Source organism: Dermacentor variabilis, chromosome 7 (assembly GCF_050947875.1).
Source record: "Dermacentor variabilis isolate Ectoservices chromosome 7, ASM5094787v1, whole genome shotgun sequence".
NCBI lineage: Eukaryota > Metazoa > Arthropoda > Arachnida > Ixodida > Ixodidae > Dermacentor > Dermacentor variabilis.
In genome coordinates, this window is record NC_134574.1 from 87,146,039 (window position 1) to 87,160,937 (window position 14,899).

Genomic DNA, 14,899 nt, shown 5'->3' on the forward strand with positions numbered 1-14,899 from the left:
AGAGTAGCGACCGCTTCTGTCGAGGTATGGCGCTGCCATCCACCTCCTCGAGTTGAGGCGCAATGTTTGAATGGAAGAACATTCTAGAATAAAGGGGTCAGAAAGCTTGCAAGGATGCCTTTATGGAGTGATACCAAATTGGCCCACCCACGCCACTGATCGATACCTTCATATTTTGTGTTTGACGCCACTAACAAAGCCTTGTCAATGTCCTCTATAATGCTATCACAATAAAAGCAGGAGTCTATACGAGTATCAACTAGTGTATTAATTATTGGTTGTCGATTGCACTTGAAAATACTAATGCGTGCCTTTTTTTTTTTTTTTTTTCTTCTTATATTGACACTCTTTACCTGTGCAGTCCACTTGGAACTGTAGTGTGCTCACTTTTGTGTCTGTGCCCACTTTCTTCTCGGTGCCACAGCCCCGGTTTCCAGCGTTTCGTCAACGTCCTGGTCGACATGACGGGGTCCGAGCGCAAAGCCTTTCTGCAGTTCACCACAGGCTGCTCGTCACTGCCTCCCGGCGGCCTCGCCAACCTGCACCCGAGGCTCACCGTCGTGCGCAAAGGGGATGCTCCAGACGGCTCCTACCCGTCGGTAAACACATGTGCCCACTACCTCAAGCTGCCCGAATACAGCTCCGAGGCCCTGCTCAGAGAGCGACTACTCGCTGCCACCCGCGAAAAGGGATTCCACCTCAACTGAAAAATCGTGTGCGTGTGTGCGAGAGCCCAAAAGAGGGCTGGCAGTCCACCGCCGGAACCTCATCACTGGGCCTTGGTGCGAGTTTTGGTTATCCCCCCCTCCCGTGTGTGTCTGGCACAAAGCCTTCTGCCACCACTTGAGAGGCTGCCGAATCCACCTTGAGCGAAATTGGAGCGGAAGTTGCGCTTTGTGCGTGTATGTGGGCATGTTGAAGAGTTCTTCCCCAGAAATTGCTTTAAGCCTGTATTCATGCCCCATTTTCGTGTCGGGAAGGTGGCGGTGTTCCGAGTGGCTGGCTTCCGGTGTCTGCAAGGTGCCCAGGCAAAGCTGAACTGTCTGTTGTGTTTGGAACAAGTGTAAATCATCTGCTTCAACTTCATCGTCTCTAGGACTGGAGAAGCTGGAACAAAACTGTTTTCATTTCAAGAGTTGCATCTTACTATTAAAAAGAAAAGGAGAAATTATCACCTTGCTGGTCACGTTTGAGCAGCTGGTCCCAGCTGTTCGTAAACAAGCGTGGCTTAGCTGGCAGGCAACTCATGTAATGAGAGCCACTAGAGTGTGTGCATCCTCTAGGGCTTGGGCGGGTATCTTCAAAATTCTACAAAAAAAGAAAAGAAAAAGAAAATTGGGTAAGAACGGTTGCTCATTTTTTCCTCTTTCTCTGCTGGAAGCGCAGTACAGGAACCAGATTGCGCTGTCTGCCGGTGTCTGAGCTGCAGCTATTGGAGGATGATGTCATGCCACGGTTAGAATACGTCTGCCCATAGTACTATTCATTTTCTGCCATCTGCTGATCCTGTTGCATTTCTGGTTGCTACACGACCACTGAGGCAGTGAAATGGCATTTGGCCTGCTGACACCCCTTGGTATTTGCACCTGTTTTGCCGAAGGCAGTCTGACCTCGGAAGCAAGGGCACAAAGTTTTCTCCTTGGCATGTCTTAAACTGCAGCTCAGCGGTGAAAACTTCGTAGAGTAAGCAGCGCACCGTGTATTACAAATGTGATCACTCTGCGTCCTTGACTGAGCAGCAGAGTGTGTAGTGACAGGCTTTGTTGTTCTCTACAGTTCAAATGTAAGCTGTGTGTGTGGGCCCTGTTTCTTGCATAGTGAGGATGTACCAGCACAAGATTCCCGTCTTGGATCACTCCAGCCTCGCTCCTATGCTATTTCAGCTAGAGCACCGAGGAGCCTGGAAGCGTTCATGCGTGTGGCACATCTAGTTTTTGCATATCGCACTGCAGTATTGGTACTATAGCTGCCTTGGGTCTGCGATATTTTGAGAAGCTCTGCGGGGCATTTCACTTGTCAGTGGGTCAGTGTCTCTTACCGACCTCTCTTGGAATCGGCATTTAGTGTCTTTCGAACTGGTTTGTCGCCCCCTCGATTTGAGTAAATCTCGTAGCATTCCTTTGCAGATGTGAGAAAGAGAAAATATTGAAAAGTAGGCACAGTCTCTTATTTGATTTGCCAACCTTGCCTCGCATGCATTGTCACCATTCCTTTTCTTTTTTGCAGTGTTTAATTTAATTGCCACAGTTGGATGTTTGTTCTGTGTCACTGCCTGGATTTGCCTTTTTTTTTTTTCTGTTTCAAGTTCTTCTCTGGCACTGCATTGACCTGTTCCAGCATAGCTGCTGCTGTCTTGACACAACGTCTTCTTCACATCTTGGCACCTTCTGCTCGAAACTTGCTTTCTGGAGGAGACTAGCATCAGCAAACTTTGCAAGTTTGTGCAAATCATGCTCCAGTTTAGCGTGACATGGTCGAGAGAAGGCATAGAATGTCCTACCATCTTAGAATGAAGCATTTTGTTGCGCTGCTTCAGTCCTAGCACATAGATATTGTCAGTGAAATTGAGTCGACCTATTACCTACAGCTGCACTCTTGGTAAGAAAAGCTCTGGGTGCTTGCACCGCACAGGTAATTTCTGTGTGTAAGTTGCTCACCAAGAACCTGCCAGTGACTCAGTCAAAGCAAGAGACTTTTGTAGGGACCGCTTTAGCAAAGTGAACCCCTCTGCACCACTGATCTTGGGCTCCTGGAACCACTTCTTTCAAGATGGGAGTGTTGCCGCTAGCCAGAACAACACCATGCATTTTAACTGAACCTTGACTCGTGAGAAATGGTTCTCCAAGTGCTTGAGAATGCATGTCTTTCTATTCTATGTTTGTGCTCATTTCTCAGTGTCGACCGTTTTCCTCGTCTTCAGTCACTTGGGCTACTCTGTGTGACATACTTTGTGAATTGTGCTGTGAGGTCTTGCGGTGGTTGCTTGTGTGGTTGGCAGTCTGAACTTGAGGTGTTATGTAATCATTCTTGGTGGTGTCTGTCTGCGTGCCTGGTGGCTGATCAATTTATTTCTGAGGCAGTCATACTGAAGTTTTGTTGCGGATATTTTTATCAGCATTTTGGCGGGCCTTTCTTGCAAGAAAGTTGTTTCGTAAAGCTTGCACTGTGCAACAGTCAATGGGCTTTTGTGAGTTTTACACCTGCAGGAGACATTGTTGTTGACCTTGCCTTCTTCTATTGATGAATTTTGGGGCTTGGAAAGAAACCTTGCCATCTTGACCTTGACTTCTTTCTTGAGTATTGCACAGTTCCTTTACCTTTTTCTTTGTAATGCGTGTGTGCAGTGTGTGTTTACATAGTGCCAGTTGGAAGCATGTTTGCCTAATATAAGCCAGTGACAGGATGTTGTGCCCTTTCACGTTTTTAAGAGACAATGCACTTGTAAAATGACAAAAAAAAGATCTTCCTTTCAACTCTGGTCATTACTTGGAAATAACTTCTACTCACCCATCTTAATTTTCTTTTTGAACTGCCAGGACTTATCTGCAGCTTCAAGCACGGCTGATGTATTTTTGGTTTGCTTTTCACCCCGCTAATTCCTGGTTACATGAAGTTGGCTGTTGCAAGTGTCCTGTGCAGTCCTTTGCAGCCTACTACTAACTTAAATGATCGTTTCACGCTTCCCAGTCTCGTGTAATGCCTTCCATAACTTCAAGTTGTGCAGCTGCCTTGCAGAAGCAGTTGCCAAGTGCCTCTGAAGGTGTGTTCACTGAAAGAATAAGTATATTTTAGTGTGGTCTGCGAGCTTGGGATGGGAGGAGGAGGGAGAGAAAAGCAAAATTTGCAGGATTCACTATGTTGTCCCACTATTCATTTTGCACCTACATACATTTCGAGCTATGACATGGTCTTTGGGCTGGTTAAGTTTCACTTACCCACCCGTGGAAAGAAAGCTCTTTGGGGAAAAATGCAAAAAAAAAAAAAATGCAGCGTCATAGTTGATGTAGCTTTGTGTACATACAGAAGTCTATTGTAATGCCTGACAGCTTATGCTTACACATAGAGATATATCATGAGAGCCTATAAATACCTATACATATATATATTATCTATACATATATATATATATATATAAATGGAAAGACTAGGAGCTTTCAACACTTTCATCGGTGAAAGCGAGACCCCACGATGCCTTCCGTTTCTCTAACTTCTGCATCAATGCTTCTTGCCTGATTTTCCAGTCAGTTTGCTGTGGGTTTTCTGCTTTTTCCTTTGTGCTGTTATTCTCGGTGTGTACACTTGGTGTTGATTTCATGGTGGCCATTTCACGCTTGAGACCTTTGTGGTTAGCGCATTTTATCTTGGTGTGTGCATGTGTGTGTGTGTGTGCGTGTGTGTGCGTGTTAACATGCAAGAAGGTTCTGTCGGACAAGAGTTTGAAAGGAATACCGGCATTGGTGCTGCGTCCGGAGTGTGTACAATTCTTTAATTTATGATAGCGGACTTGACCGGCGCTGGTTGTGCTTCTAAGCTTGGCTGGTTTAGAAGAGGACACAAAGAAAAACCTGAACTGTGATGTACCACTACTTGCTGCTATTGCTGTGGACGAAAATAAAGGACTATTGTCACGAGTTTGTTGGAGGAAAAAAAATTGTTGCCTCTGTCTCTCCCTTCAAATTGCACTACCCCTCATAAATTGAAACTGGTATGTAAAATAAAGAATGAGAGTATTCCACAAATGATAGTACTGAGGAACGCAGTGATATCTGTACTATTCTGGTCACAATACTGTGGTCAGTTTGTGCAGAGCATGACCTCGATGCAAATGTATTTATTGAATGTCTAATTCGCTTTGTTCGCGCTATGCTTGTCGCTGTCAATACTAGTCTGTACATAGAGCCCGACTTTTGGTGAAAATGCTGCAGGGGAACACAATTTGCTTCGTCGCATAGCAGTGCCAGGTAGAGGTCTGCAAAGTCTATACGAGTGCATTCACTCGCACTCGGATTCACCCGTGAGCGCAAGTTGGCTTGAGCGAATCGTAAAGATGCGGTTCTGAGCGAGCCTAGCCGAGAATTTTGGCGAATCTAGCTAACCCGACGCGAATTTCGGAACGAGTTCCGAGTGAGTTCTTTGCACATGCTGCGTCAACTAGCAGTGGTGGTCCGTGTGCAAAAAGTTTGCGAATATGTTACATGGGTTCGATTCTACCCAGGGCTGGATAATTTTTTTTTTTTTCATTGTGGAGCAGCATATACCCAACGACCTAAGTAGGCATCAGAAGTTATTTGAACACACATAGCCAGTGACGCAAGTCAGTCCGACGGTTGGTTTCAAACAGGGCTCCCTCGGCACAGCAGCCCAGTGCTCTTCACATCGGGACTGCCAGTGACTGCCATGGACTACCAGTGACCCAAGTTGGCGGGGAGAGAGACCCAGCCGACAGATAGACAAAAATATAGCCTCTGAAGTGTACGTGAGGTTTCCAGAGAATGCTACTCGCATTAAAAAGCGAAGTTTGGGGATTAGTGCTGTCACGGTGAGCGAGGCCAGAAACCCGGCATCCTCGTCGGTCTAGTGGCCTTGGCCAAGCTTTTCCATTTTGCTCTGGCTCCGTTACTCGTATATGTGAGCTGGCCATTCGAGCAAGATGTGCTCCAAATACTCCACGACGCCACAGTGGTCACATGAATTTTAATACAGTTTGATCAGACAAACACAAAAGATGCTTACATTCAATATTCGTTACAAGCATACACGTAGATGGTGGGAGGAAAAAAAAAAGCACGATCAGTTCTATATGCAAGAGGAACACAGTTGGGATGGGCCAGCAAACCAATCCTGCCGATTTTGATGACCTGTTGACATCTTGTCGTGCTGACGCACAGAGTTTCTTACAAAAATTACTAGAGGGAATGGCGCTGCAGTTGTTGCACCACCATGGAAATTATGGGAAGTACATGGATTTGCCTGAGCTTCGTGATTGTGGATTCATACGTTCTTGTGGCTTTGTATATTACGCTATATCAATCTTATTGTCTCAAATTTCAGCGCAATCTATGCACTTCGAAGTGCAGAACATGCCGGGAACACGCACAATTGCTATTAATTGCAATGATTGAGCTTGTCCAGGTGGCCAAATTGAAACGTGCCAAGTGTCTCGCGGCACTGGCATGCCCGGATAAATTCACAAAAGCGTTTCATTCGCGTGATGATGCATGCGTCCGTGGCTTAATGGTTTCAATATCAGGCTTCTGTGCTAGAGTTCCTGTGTTCGAATCCTGTCGTCGGACAATTTTGATGATGTTTATAATGTATTACGCACATCACTTGAAAACGACGAGTTTAACCGCTCCCGTTGCAGCTCCCGTAGATACTAGCGCCAGAGTTCCCTCTAGTAACTTTTGTAGGAAACGCTATGCTGACGCGGGAAGCGTTTTTGCAATTGCTAGCAGGTACAGCGTGGCGTTTCTCACGGCGCTCTACGTTTCTGTGTAGGTGCGAGATGGAAAATCCGGGGGCCTTTGCTCCTTGAATATGCCAGCTGCCTAGGCGCAACGGAGGACGTTTCTTCAAGCGTGTTGTATGCGTTTGTCCCCTAGGCATGCCGGCGTTGAGCAGTGCAGTCCAGTTTGTTTACCCTCCGCCGCTGGTTGCCCGCGCGATGAGGCAGCGGGCAAAGACGCCCCATTTGGTGATCGCTGTGTTTGAAGGGGCAATGTTTTGACTGGTGTAAGTCCCGGATCGCTTTTTTAGTCGCGGTGATAGATTCTATTACAAACACTGCTCCAGGAGAGCGCATTAACCGGCAAACGGAGGACCCAGGAGAGCACCTGTGGTTATATTAAAGCAGGCGGCGCAGGATCTCCGGGGCACCCAAGCGGTAGCGGGGGGATCAATTAAAGCTGGAAGCAGGGCGCCCCGTGGGCTGGAGCCGCGCACGCCTCTGCGAGCCCCAACCCACGGACCAGTCCGGGTTCTAGCTTTGATGTCCCCGTTGCCGCTTTGGTGTCCTGGAGGCGCCGCCAATAATGCGAAATAATGACACGTTGTTTTAATTAGCAAAAAACCACGATTGAAAAAATGTAATTCCGCCGAGCCGCCAACTTGCGATGCTCAGTTCAGCACTAATCGCCCCGCGACTTCTGCCGGCACGCCTAGGGACAAGCGCATGCAATATGCGCTAAGAAACTCCTCCGAGAGTCGTATATTCAAGGGGCAATAGTCCCCACATTTCCTCTCTCGCACCCGCTCTTACGCGCGCATTCTGTGCGCGCCCGGGAACAAGAAATTGCATGCACGTGCGCTCTGCACCGTCGCGAACACTGAACGATGCGATCGGTGTTATTGCGCGGAATCTGCACCTTAGCTCGCTGACTGATCCAAACCAAGCCGCTGCAACGTGCATGCCAACGACAAACCTCTGGGACATGTTTAGGACACGGAGGGACCCGCATGGGAATCCGTATACTCAGTCTGCCCCGAGAGTCTGGTATCGTGCGATCGATGTGCGAGCACGAAAGGGAGCAGTTTCGGGCGAAAGGCAAAGAATTGATGATGCTACGCGGCGCTTGCGCATGAATGCGACAATGGTTCGCAGTATTATCTGTCGCAGTATTAATCGCAGTATTACGTTCGCAGTATTATTTGTCGCATACTTGCAGTAAACATTCGCTGGCGTCATGCGCGCCAGACAATGAACCGATTTCACTCGATGTCCGCGAACCATGCAATAGCCTAGGCGCGCGTGAAGACGGCGCGTGTGCAGCCACCAGCCATCTCGGCTCGCCAAAACTTTGCCCCTGCCGGAGGTTACCTCGAAGCTAAAGCGCGGCGCCGTACGGCTGGGCTAGAATGGAGACGCTTCCGAGAGAAGCTTTCTTGCCGAGCTCCGGGCATTTGTTGTTGCGTATCTGGCCTCTAACGCCGGTCGCTACGGACGTAACCAGCGCGTTGAGGTGCTTGGCGCGTTTCGATCCACAGTTACACTACAAGACACTGACGCACTACACTATGGATCACCACTGAAAAGTTCAACAAATATATGTATGATATATACTGCACGTTAATTGTTTACGTAAGACCGAGACTGTATGTGATTTACTGCAAATAAACTAATCTATACGTATACCATGCAGCTCTTTATTACTAATATTTATGCCTCGAACACCACACTTCATTTCACACGCACACACACACATGGGTGTCAGCCAGTCACACCAACAATGATTCGTTTTACCTTGATGTCAACTGAGGTTGAGTCTGCCTGTCTTTTTTTTTTTCGTATTTTCCCAAGCGTCGTGCGCATGCGTAAGTTGCAAGAGAGGCACCTGGGGCCTTTCGCTCCTCGCAACCTCCCTTTCCCTAGGTACTACAACACCGCACAGGAAAACGCACTTTGCTCCGTTTGTCTCTAGATGAGCTGCACTACGCGACCAGGGCAGTATTACTCGCAAAAAAAAGAAGTGTAGAAGATATAACGAGTTGGAATTTATATATAGCAAAGCTTTGTGCGAGTGGATAAAGAATCGAAACACGAGTTTATGTTTATAGAATATCTGCACAAAGTGACACGGAAGGTTTTGTAGAGAGGCTAATGCAATGCCGCCGCCGCTGCTGCGTATTCACGAAGGCGAGCCATGGCCAACTTGCGGGTTCTTTTTAGAGCGCAGCTCTTTGGCGTTCGTTCCTGGGTTTCGCGTCGTCGTCGGCGTTGTCGTCGGCCTCGTAACCAGCTCCGCCCCCCTTTCATCCCCCCAGCGCTAGCAGCGACCGACTGATACCGCTGGATGCCGCTGACGCCGCTAGAGAGTCAAGATAACGTGACTGCATAGAACACCGTCGCCGCCATGCAGAAAGAGGAGGAAAGGGTCCCCCCCCCCTGTTCTTGTGTGGCGGATAGGGTGCTCTTCAGTTGCCGACGCGCCGGTTATTTCACGTAGGCCCCGGCACGTCGACGAATACGTGACCACCTTCCCACGGCTAGACCTGGTTCTTAGCGCTGCGGAAGCGAGGGTATCATATTGTTTGTGTCGGCATCGGCGGCGTTGTCCCTGAAACCAACTCCGCAGCTGGGGTTGACTCACTATCGGCGTCAGCGGCATCAGTCAGTCGCTGCTATCTCTTCCCTCCTCCCTTTATCGTGTTGTCCGCTTGCTGCGCGCGCTTCTGCCCCCATCGTTTGCCGCTGGGTGTACACGCCGCCCCCCTCCCCCCTCTTCCTGCGAGTCTCCGGTTGTCAAAGCGCCGGCTCGAACTTAATTCCTTTCTTCGCTCCTCCTCCAATGCAACCCCTGTGCGGTGGCAATCAGAGAGCCAGATCGGTGGCGGCGGATCTGTATATGTGCACCGCCCGAGCCGAAATTGCCACTGCCGTTCGCCCTGTGCGGTGGCAATCAGAGAGCCAGATCGGTGGCGGCTTGACATAAAGACAAACAGCAATTTCCTAACACTTATGCGGGAGAACATCCCGTTCCTCTCGCTCGTAACGCGTCCCACGGCTGTGACAACCTCGCGAGGCACTTGTATAGATCTCGTCTTTGAGAATCAAGTATTGGTGTACCAAGTCGAACATATATCAGTCTATTTCTCCGACCACAAAGCTTCCTTCATGACTGTCAAGAACTGTTAGTGGAGTCTTTGTTAAAGGAATACGTGTGAAAAATAAAAAAAAGTTCTGTGATAGCGCATACATGTGTTGCTCGATTTCTTTGCCTCAATCTATCGAAAAGGTGAAACAGCTTATTTGCTGCGCTCAAATTTCGCATTAGGAAGTAACGTAATCGTCGGTAATTTTTAGAGCGCAGCTCTTTGGCGTCCGTTCCTGGGTTTCGCGTCGTCGTCGGCGTCGTCGTCGGCCTCGTAACCAGCTCCACCCCCCTTTCATCCCCCCAGCGCTAGCAGCGACCGACTGATACCGCTGGATGCCGCTGACGCCCGCTAGAGAGTCAAGATAACGTGACTGCATAGAACACCGTCGCCGCCATGCAGAAAGAGGAGGAAAGGGTCCCCCCCCCCTGTTCTTGTGTGGCGGATAGCTGGGGTTGACTCACTATCGCCGTCAGCGGCATCAGTCAGTCGCTGCTATCTCTTCCCTCCTCCCTTTATCGTGTTGTCCGCTTGCTGCGCGCGCTTCTGCCCCCATCGTTTGCCGCTGGGTGTACACGCCGCCCCCCTCCGCTTCCGCTTACTGCTGGTTGCTCTCGACGGCGGCGATGAGCCTCCGCTTCGGCGGCGCGAACTGCAGGGTCTTCTCGGCGGCGGCGATGAGCTTCTGCTTCAGCCTCGCTTACTGCTGGTTGCTCTCGACGGCGGCGATGAGCCTCCGCTTCGGCGGCGCGAACGGCAGGGTCTTCTCGGCGGCGGCGCTTAGCCTCTGCTTCCCCCACGGCTGTGACAACCTCGCGAGGCACTTGTATAGATCTCGTCTTTGAGAATCAAGCATTGGTGTACCAAGTCGAACATATATCAGTCTATTTCTCCGACCACAAAGCTTCCTTCATGACTGTCAAGAACTGTTAGTGGAGTCTTTGTTAAAGGAATACGTGTGAAAAATAAAAAAAAATTATGTGATAGCGCATACATGTGTTGCTCGATTTCTTTGCCTCAATCTATCCAAAAGGTGAAACAGCTTATTTGCTGCGCTCACATTTCGAATTAGGAAGTAACGTAATCGTCGGTAATTTTTTTTCTTTTCTTTTTTTACGCGCAAGCGTACACGCCCGTCTGCGAAATCAGCGAGATTGTGTATGTCGCCTCGAGGGAAGGAAGCGCCGGAGGAAGAAGGCGCCTGGAGGTGGAGAAGAGAATCGCGCGCCGTGGAAAGGACGTAGGAGCGCGCTAATTAAAACTTCTAAATAAAACTAAAAGTAGCGCCACGTTTTCAAGGTTGCCACCGTCCTTTTTCCCTGCGCGTTCCCTCGACGCTGGGCCCTCCCCACGACCTACTGTATAAGGGGTCGTGGGGAGTAGCAGTAGGTCGTGGCCCTCCCATTGGTCGGACCACGACCTACTGTAAAAAGTAGGTCGTGGTCCTGTTATACAGTAGGTCGTGGGTCGGACGCTGTCACGACCTTTCGCGCGCTTTTGCTTGTTTTTTGGTTCCGCCGACATCGCGGTGCCAAACGTGAGCGGCGTATAGAGGAGCCACATCTCGCGCTCCCTTTGTGCTTTTGTAGCGTAGTTCCATGTCTAGTGTAGACGTAGTGTTGATGTAGCGTAGTCTAGCGTTGACTGCTTATACTCTCGCCCCTTTTCGGAAGAAAAGATTTAAGGCGCCTGGAGAAGAGTTGACCATGCCCAACGCACCATAAAATCACTGTTGAACTTTCTATGCGAGACTGGATTAGACGGTCGTCTCAAGGACCTGTGAGATAGGAAGACAGTGCGAAATGTGTTTGCGCGATAATGTTTTGTACGGACAAGGTTACTCCTGCGTGCAGTGTGTCTAAAGCGCACATCCGCGTATTGGACAACATGTATATGCTCGTTGTAACATATCATAATCACCTGCCACCTAGATTTCCCTGTACCTGTCACTTCCCCTTACCCCAGTGAGGAGTAGCACGCCAGAGACACGCTGTCCAGGCCGACCTACCCTCCTTTCTCTTCATTCATATCTGCTCCTCCTCCTCACAGTTGCATGTTCGCGATGCCGTGTCACTGTGCCTTCGTGAGCAGCACACGTGAAATAGACGGCAAGCGATTCTTCCAGATTCCATCTGCGACGCGAGACGCGGCACGGAGGAAGGTCTGTCTTCAAGGAGTGAGCCGGGCTGATTTCAACCCAACGCAATGGTCCCGGCTCTGTGAGGTAAACGAGTGATTCTTCGCTCGTCATTAATCTCATGCGCTGCCACTTGCTGTATGCGGCTTCGTTAGTTTTTCGCTCTCCTAAGTGCCGCATGTTCGCACTGCGTTTGATTGTAAATTTCGTGCCCGACTTGAATCACGTCGTCTTCAAACGCACGTGTTTTTTGTCGACTCGGTCATACATTCCACAGCGTTGTCTTTGTTTGGCCTGAATGTATGCGGACAGCACCATTTTGAGTGGTGCTGTCCATCGCCGTACGTTCATGCATCGCCGTACGTTACGAAGCGGTGACGGTGCGTGAGTAAAATAGAGGCGCTTACCGGCGGAAAGACGAACTTATTGGGGCGACTTCTTCAAAAGAAACTGAACTCGGTGGTCGTCCAAGATCAGAGTTCCTGTCGGTATCGTCCGCGCTGAAAGACGTCTGGAGGACCGATAACTATTCCGAAAATGGTAGAAAGTGTTGCTCGTGGCAATTGTGCAGAGCGTTCTAGTCGCGCAGTCGGGTACAGCTGATAAGTGGAGTGCCAAATGCCCCTCGGAAGAATCCGTTTAAAGCAATGATGCCGACCGATTATCATGACGTCACAGGTAATCCGGTTAATTCGAGGCTTATCCCTTCGCCGCTACCCAGGTAGCACACAAAGTCTTGAAAACGTCGTATTAAGGGATTCAACGTCTGAAACGGATTTTTGACCAAAATCGACGCATCAAAGACGTTCCAAACAAGATAGCTTAAAAACGAGGGGTGAATACGTTTTGATAACGTTGGAAGCCAGGCAGCTTAAAAACGATGGGTGAATACGTTTTGAAAACGACTCAAGGCGCCACCGCCACGCCACGGCGCGTCAGCCTCTTTAGCGGCTTCTACAATATTCAACAACCCATCAACGCGATCCGACCTTGCGCAAGGTGGCGATACCGTCGTCAAATCATGTGACCAAGGTGGCCACGTGATTCGTGATGCCGGGCAGCCGGGCGAGCCGGGCACAATCGCGTCGTCATGGCGTCGTCGCGTCACCGCACTCGCACCGCGCTGTGGTGTGTTTGCGGCTGTTCTGAATGTGCTGCTGCTGCCCTTTGCTATGTAAGTGTTGCAGTGTTTTGCTGTCAAGAAAACGATATTCTGTGATCAGTTTGGGTTGTGCGATATGTTTGTGTGGTTTTAATTTGGAAATCAGTAGTGTTTTCAATTGTTATGTGACGAAGGCGGCCACGTTATTCGTGAAGCCGGGCATAGTTGCGTTATCGCACTCGCATTGCACTATGGTCTGTTTGCGACTGTTCTGAATGTGCTGCCGCTGCCCTTTGTCATGTAAGTGTTGCAGTGCTTTGCTGTCAAGAAAACGACATTCTGTGATTAGTTTGGGTTGTGCGATCTGTTTGAGCCGGGCATAATAGCGTTATCGCACTTGCATTGCGCTGTGGTATGATAGCGGCTGTTCTGAATGTGCTGCCGCTGCCCTTTGTCATGTAAGTGTTGCAGGGTTTTGCCGTCAAGAAAACGACGTTCTGTGATTAGTTTGGGTTGTGCGATGTGTTTGTGTAGTTTAATTTGGAAATCAGTAGTGTTTTCAATTGGAGGGCGCGGAGTGGAGGGCACTAATCAGCTCTTCAAGTTCATTGTCATGTTATGTGAGGTGCCTTTTCACTGACGCTGTAATTAAGGCGTTAAGGGCAGTATAAGGACGAAAGTTAGAGGGACGAAATCGTGCCTGTGTGTCCCTAGCGTCGGGATCGGCCGCTATGCGTGATCCTAACAAGAAAGCATTTTGCAGAATGCGAAGAAAGGCGGCAAAATTTCTGTCTGTGCGCACCTTGCCGATCTCCGCAATAGAGCCGTCATCGTGGTATTTTTGTCTCCCGTTTAGCAAGAGTGTTGCAGACAAGGGAACTGGTTCAAACAGACTTTTTTTTTTAATTATTCAGTACTAGTGCGGTATCCCAAAAGGTGAGGTCAAGTGCTCGCCCTATTTTCTTCCCTCGCGCTACAGCGCACTGACAGAATTTTGCGTGCACCATACCGTGCTTTTATCGTTTGCGCTTCAGGTTCTCGATTGTGTTTTCGCCCCCTTTACCCACGTGATGGGTATTTTATGGTCTTACCGAGTACCACATGTGTCCATATATTGTGTCCAATATATGAAACGGCCAAATTCGATTTTATTTGACGCCTCAAATGGTAGTAATGTATTGAGTCTCTTGTAGCTTTGTGCTTTTTATCAATTTTACTATTTGGCGAATGGATACAGCATGTACGCTGCATAACTCGCTCATGGATACTGCATACGGGAGTCGGGTATGCCCTTGGTATAAAATAACTTGTATGCTTTAGGTAGTACGATTGTTTGCAGTTTGGGACATGTGTCGGAATGTACGCTGTGCGCCCTTTGCGCTTTCGTGCGGGTGCCATGTGTGCGCATGGAGTTCGCGAAGCGCTCTCGCAGTTTTTTTTTATATATATAGATGTGTTCTGTTCGCGCGCTTCGCACAACAGGGCATGTCGCAGTTCTTTGTCCTTGTGCAACACATTTTCCTAGCGTACGTCTGTGCATTATTTGATACCGGTTTCACACGGGGCTCTTTTAGTCGCTATCCAGTCCGTTACAAATAGAATTTCTCGGTCGTGATTGGCTCCGCTGCGCAAACTACGAGAGTGAGGCAGTCGCATCGATAATTTCGATCCGGATCGGGCTTGATCGCGATCGAGAGTGGTCGTGTGACACCGGTTTTACACATGGCTCCCACATAGGGAACAATTTAAGTTCAATGCTACTGAGTGAAGAGCAAGTGCATATATATGCCAGTGGTGGTATGTGGGCAAGTCTTTCTGGTGAAGCCAATACTTGTGCATTCAAAACATTTCAATTACCAGCGTAGTACGTCAATGTGTCTATTTCGACAATATGGAGCACCAGTGCAGATATCTGAGCATACCTGTCCAGGGCAGCAAGTGTGTCTATATTGAAACCACTAGCAGCATGTGCGGCAGTTATATTTCCAGCAGCGGGACTGCACAATAATCAGTAGGGTGCTCTCAAGCTGTTTATCTATGAAACTCTGCCTGGACTGTGTGCCAAATATTTT

At 49.0% G+C, this 14,899-nt stretch overlaps 1 protein-coding gene across 3 annotated transcripts in view; it reads left to right on the forward strand.

Moving 5' to 3' along the window:
- Ufd4 (ubiquitin fusion-degradation 4-like) overlaps nucleotides 1–4,631 on the forward strand; it is a 160,138-nt gene extending 155,507 nt beyond the window's left edge. For all 3 annotated transcript variants that reach the window (XM_075698741.1, XM_075698743.1, XM_075698742.1), the window contains exon 43: nucleotides 425–4,631. In XM_075698741.1, the coding sequence (XP_075554856.1) occupies nucleotides 425–707 (283 nt within the window). In that variant the 3' untranslated portion in view covers nucleotides 708–4,631. The remainder of the gene's footprint in view (nucleotides 1–424) is intronic.
- The last annotated feature ends 10,268 nt before the right edge of the window (nucleotides 4,632–14,899 follow it).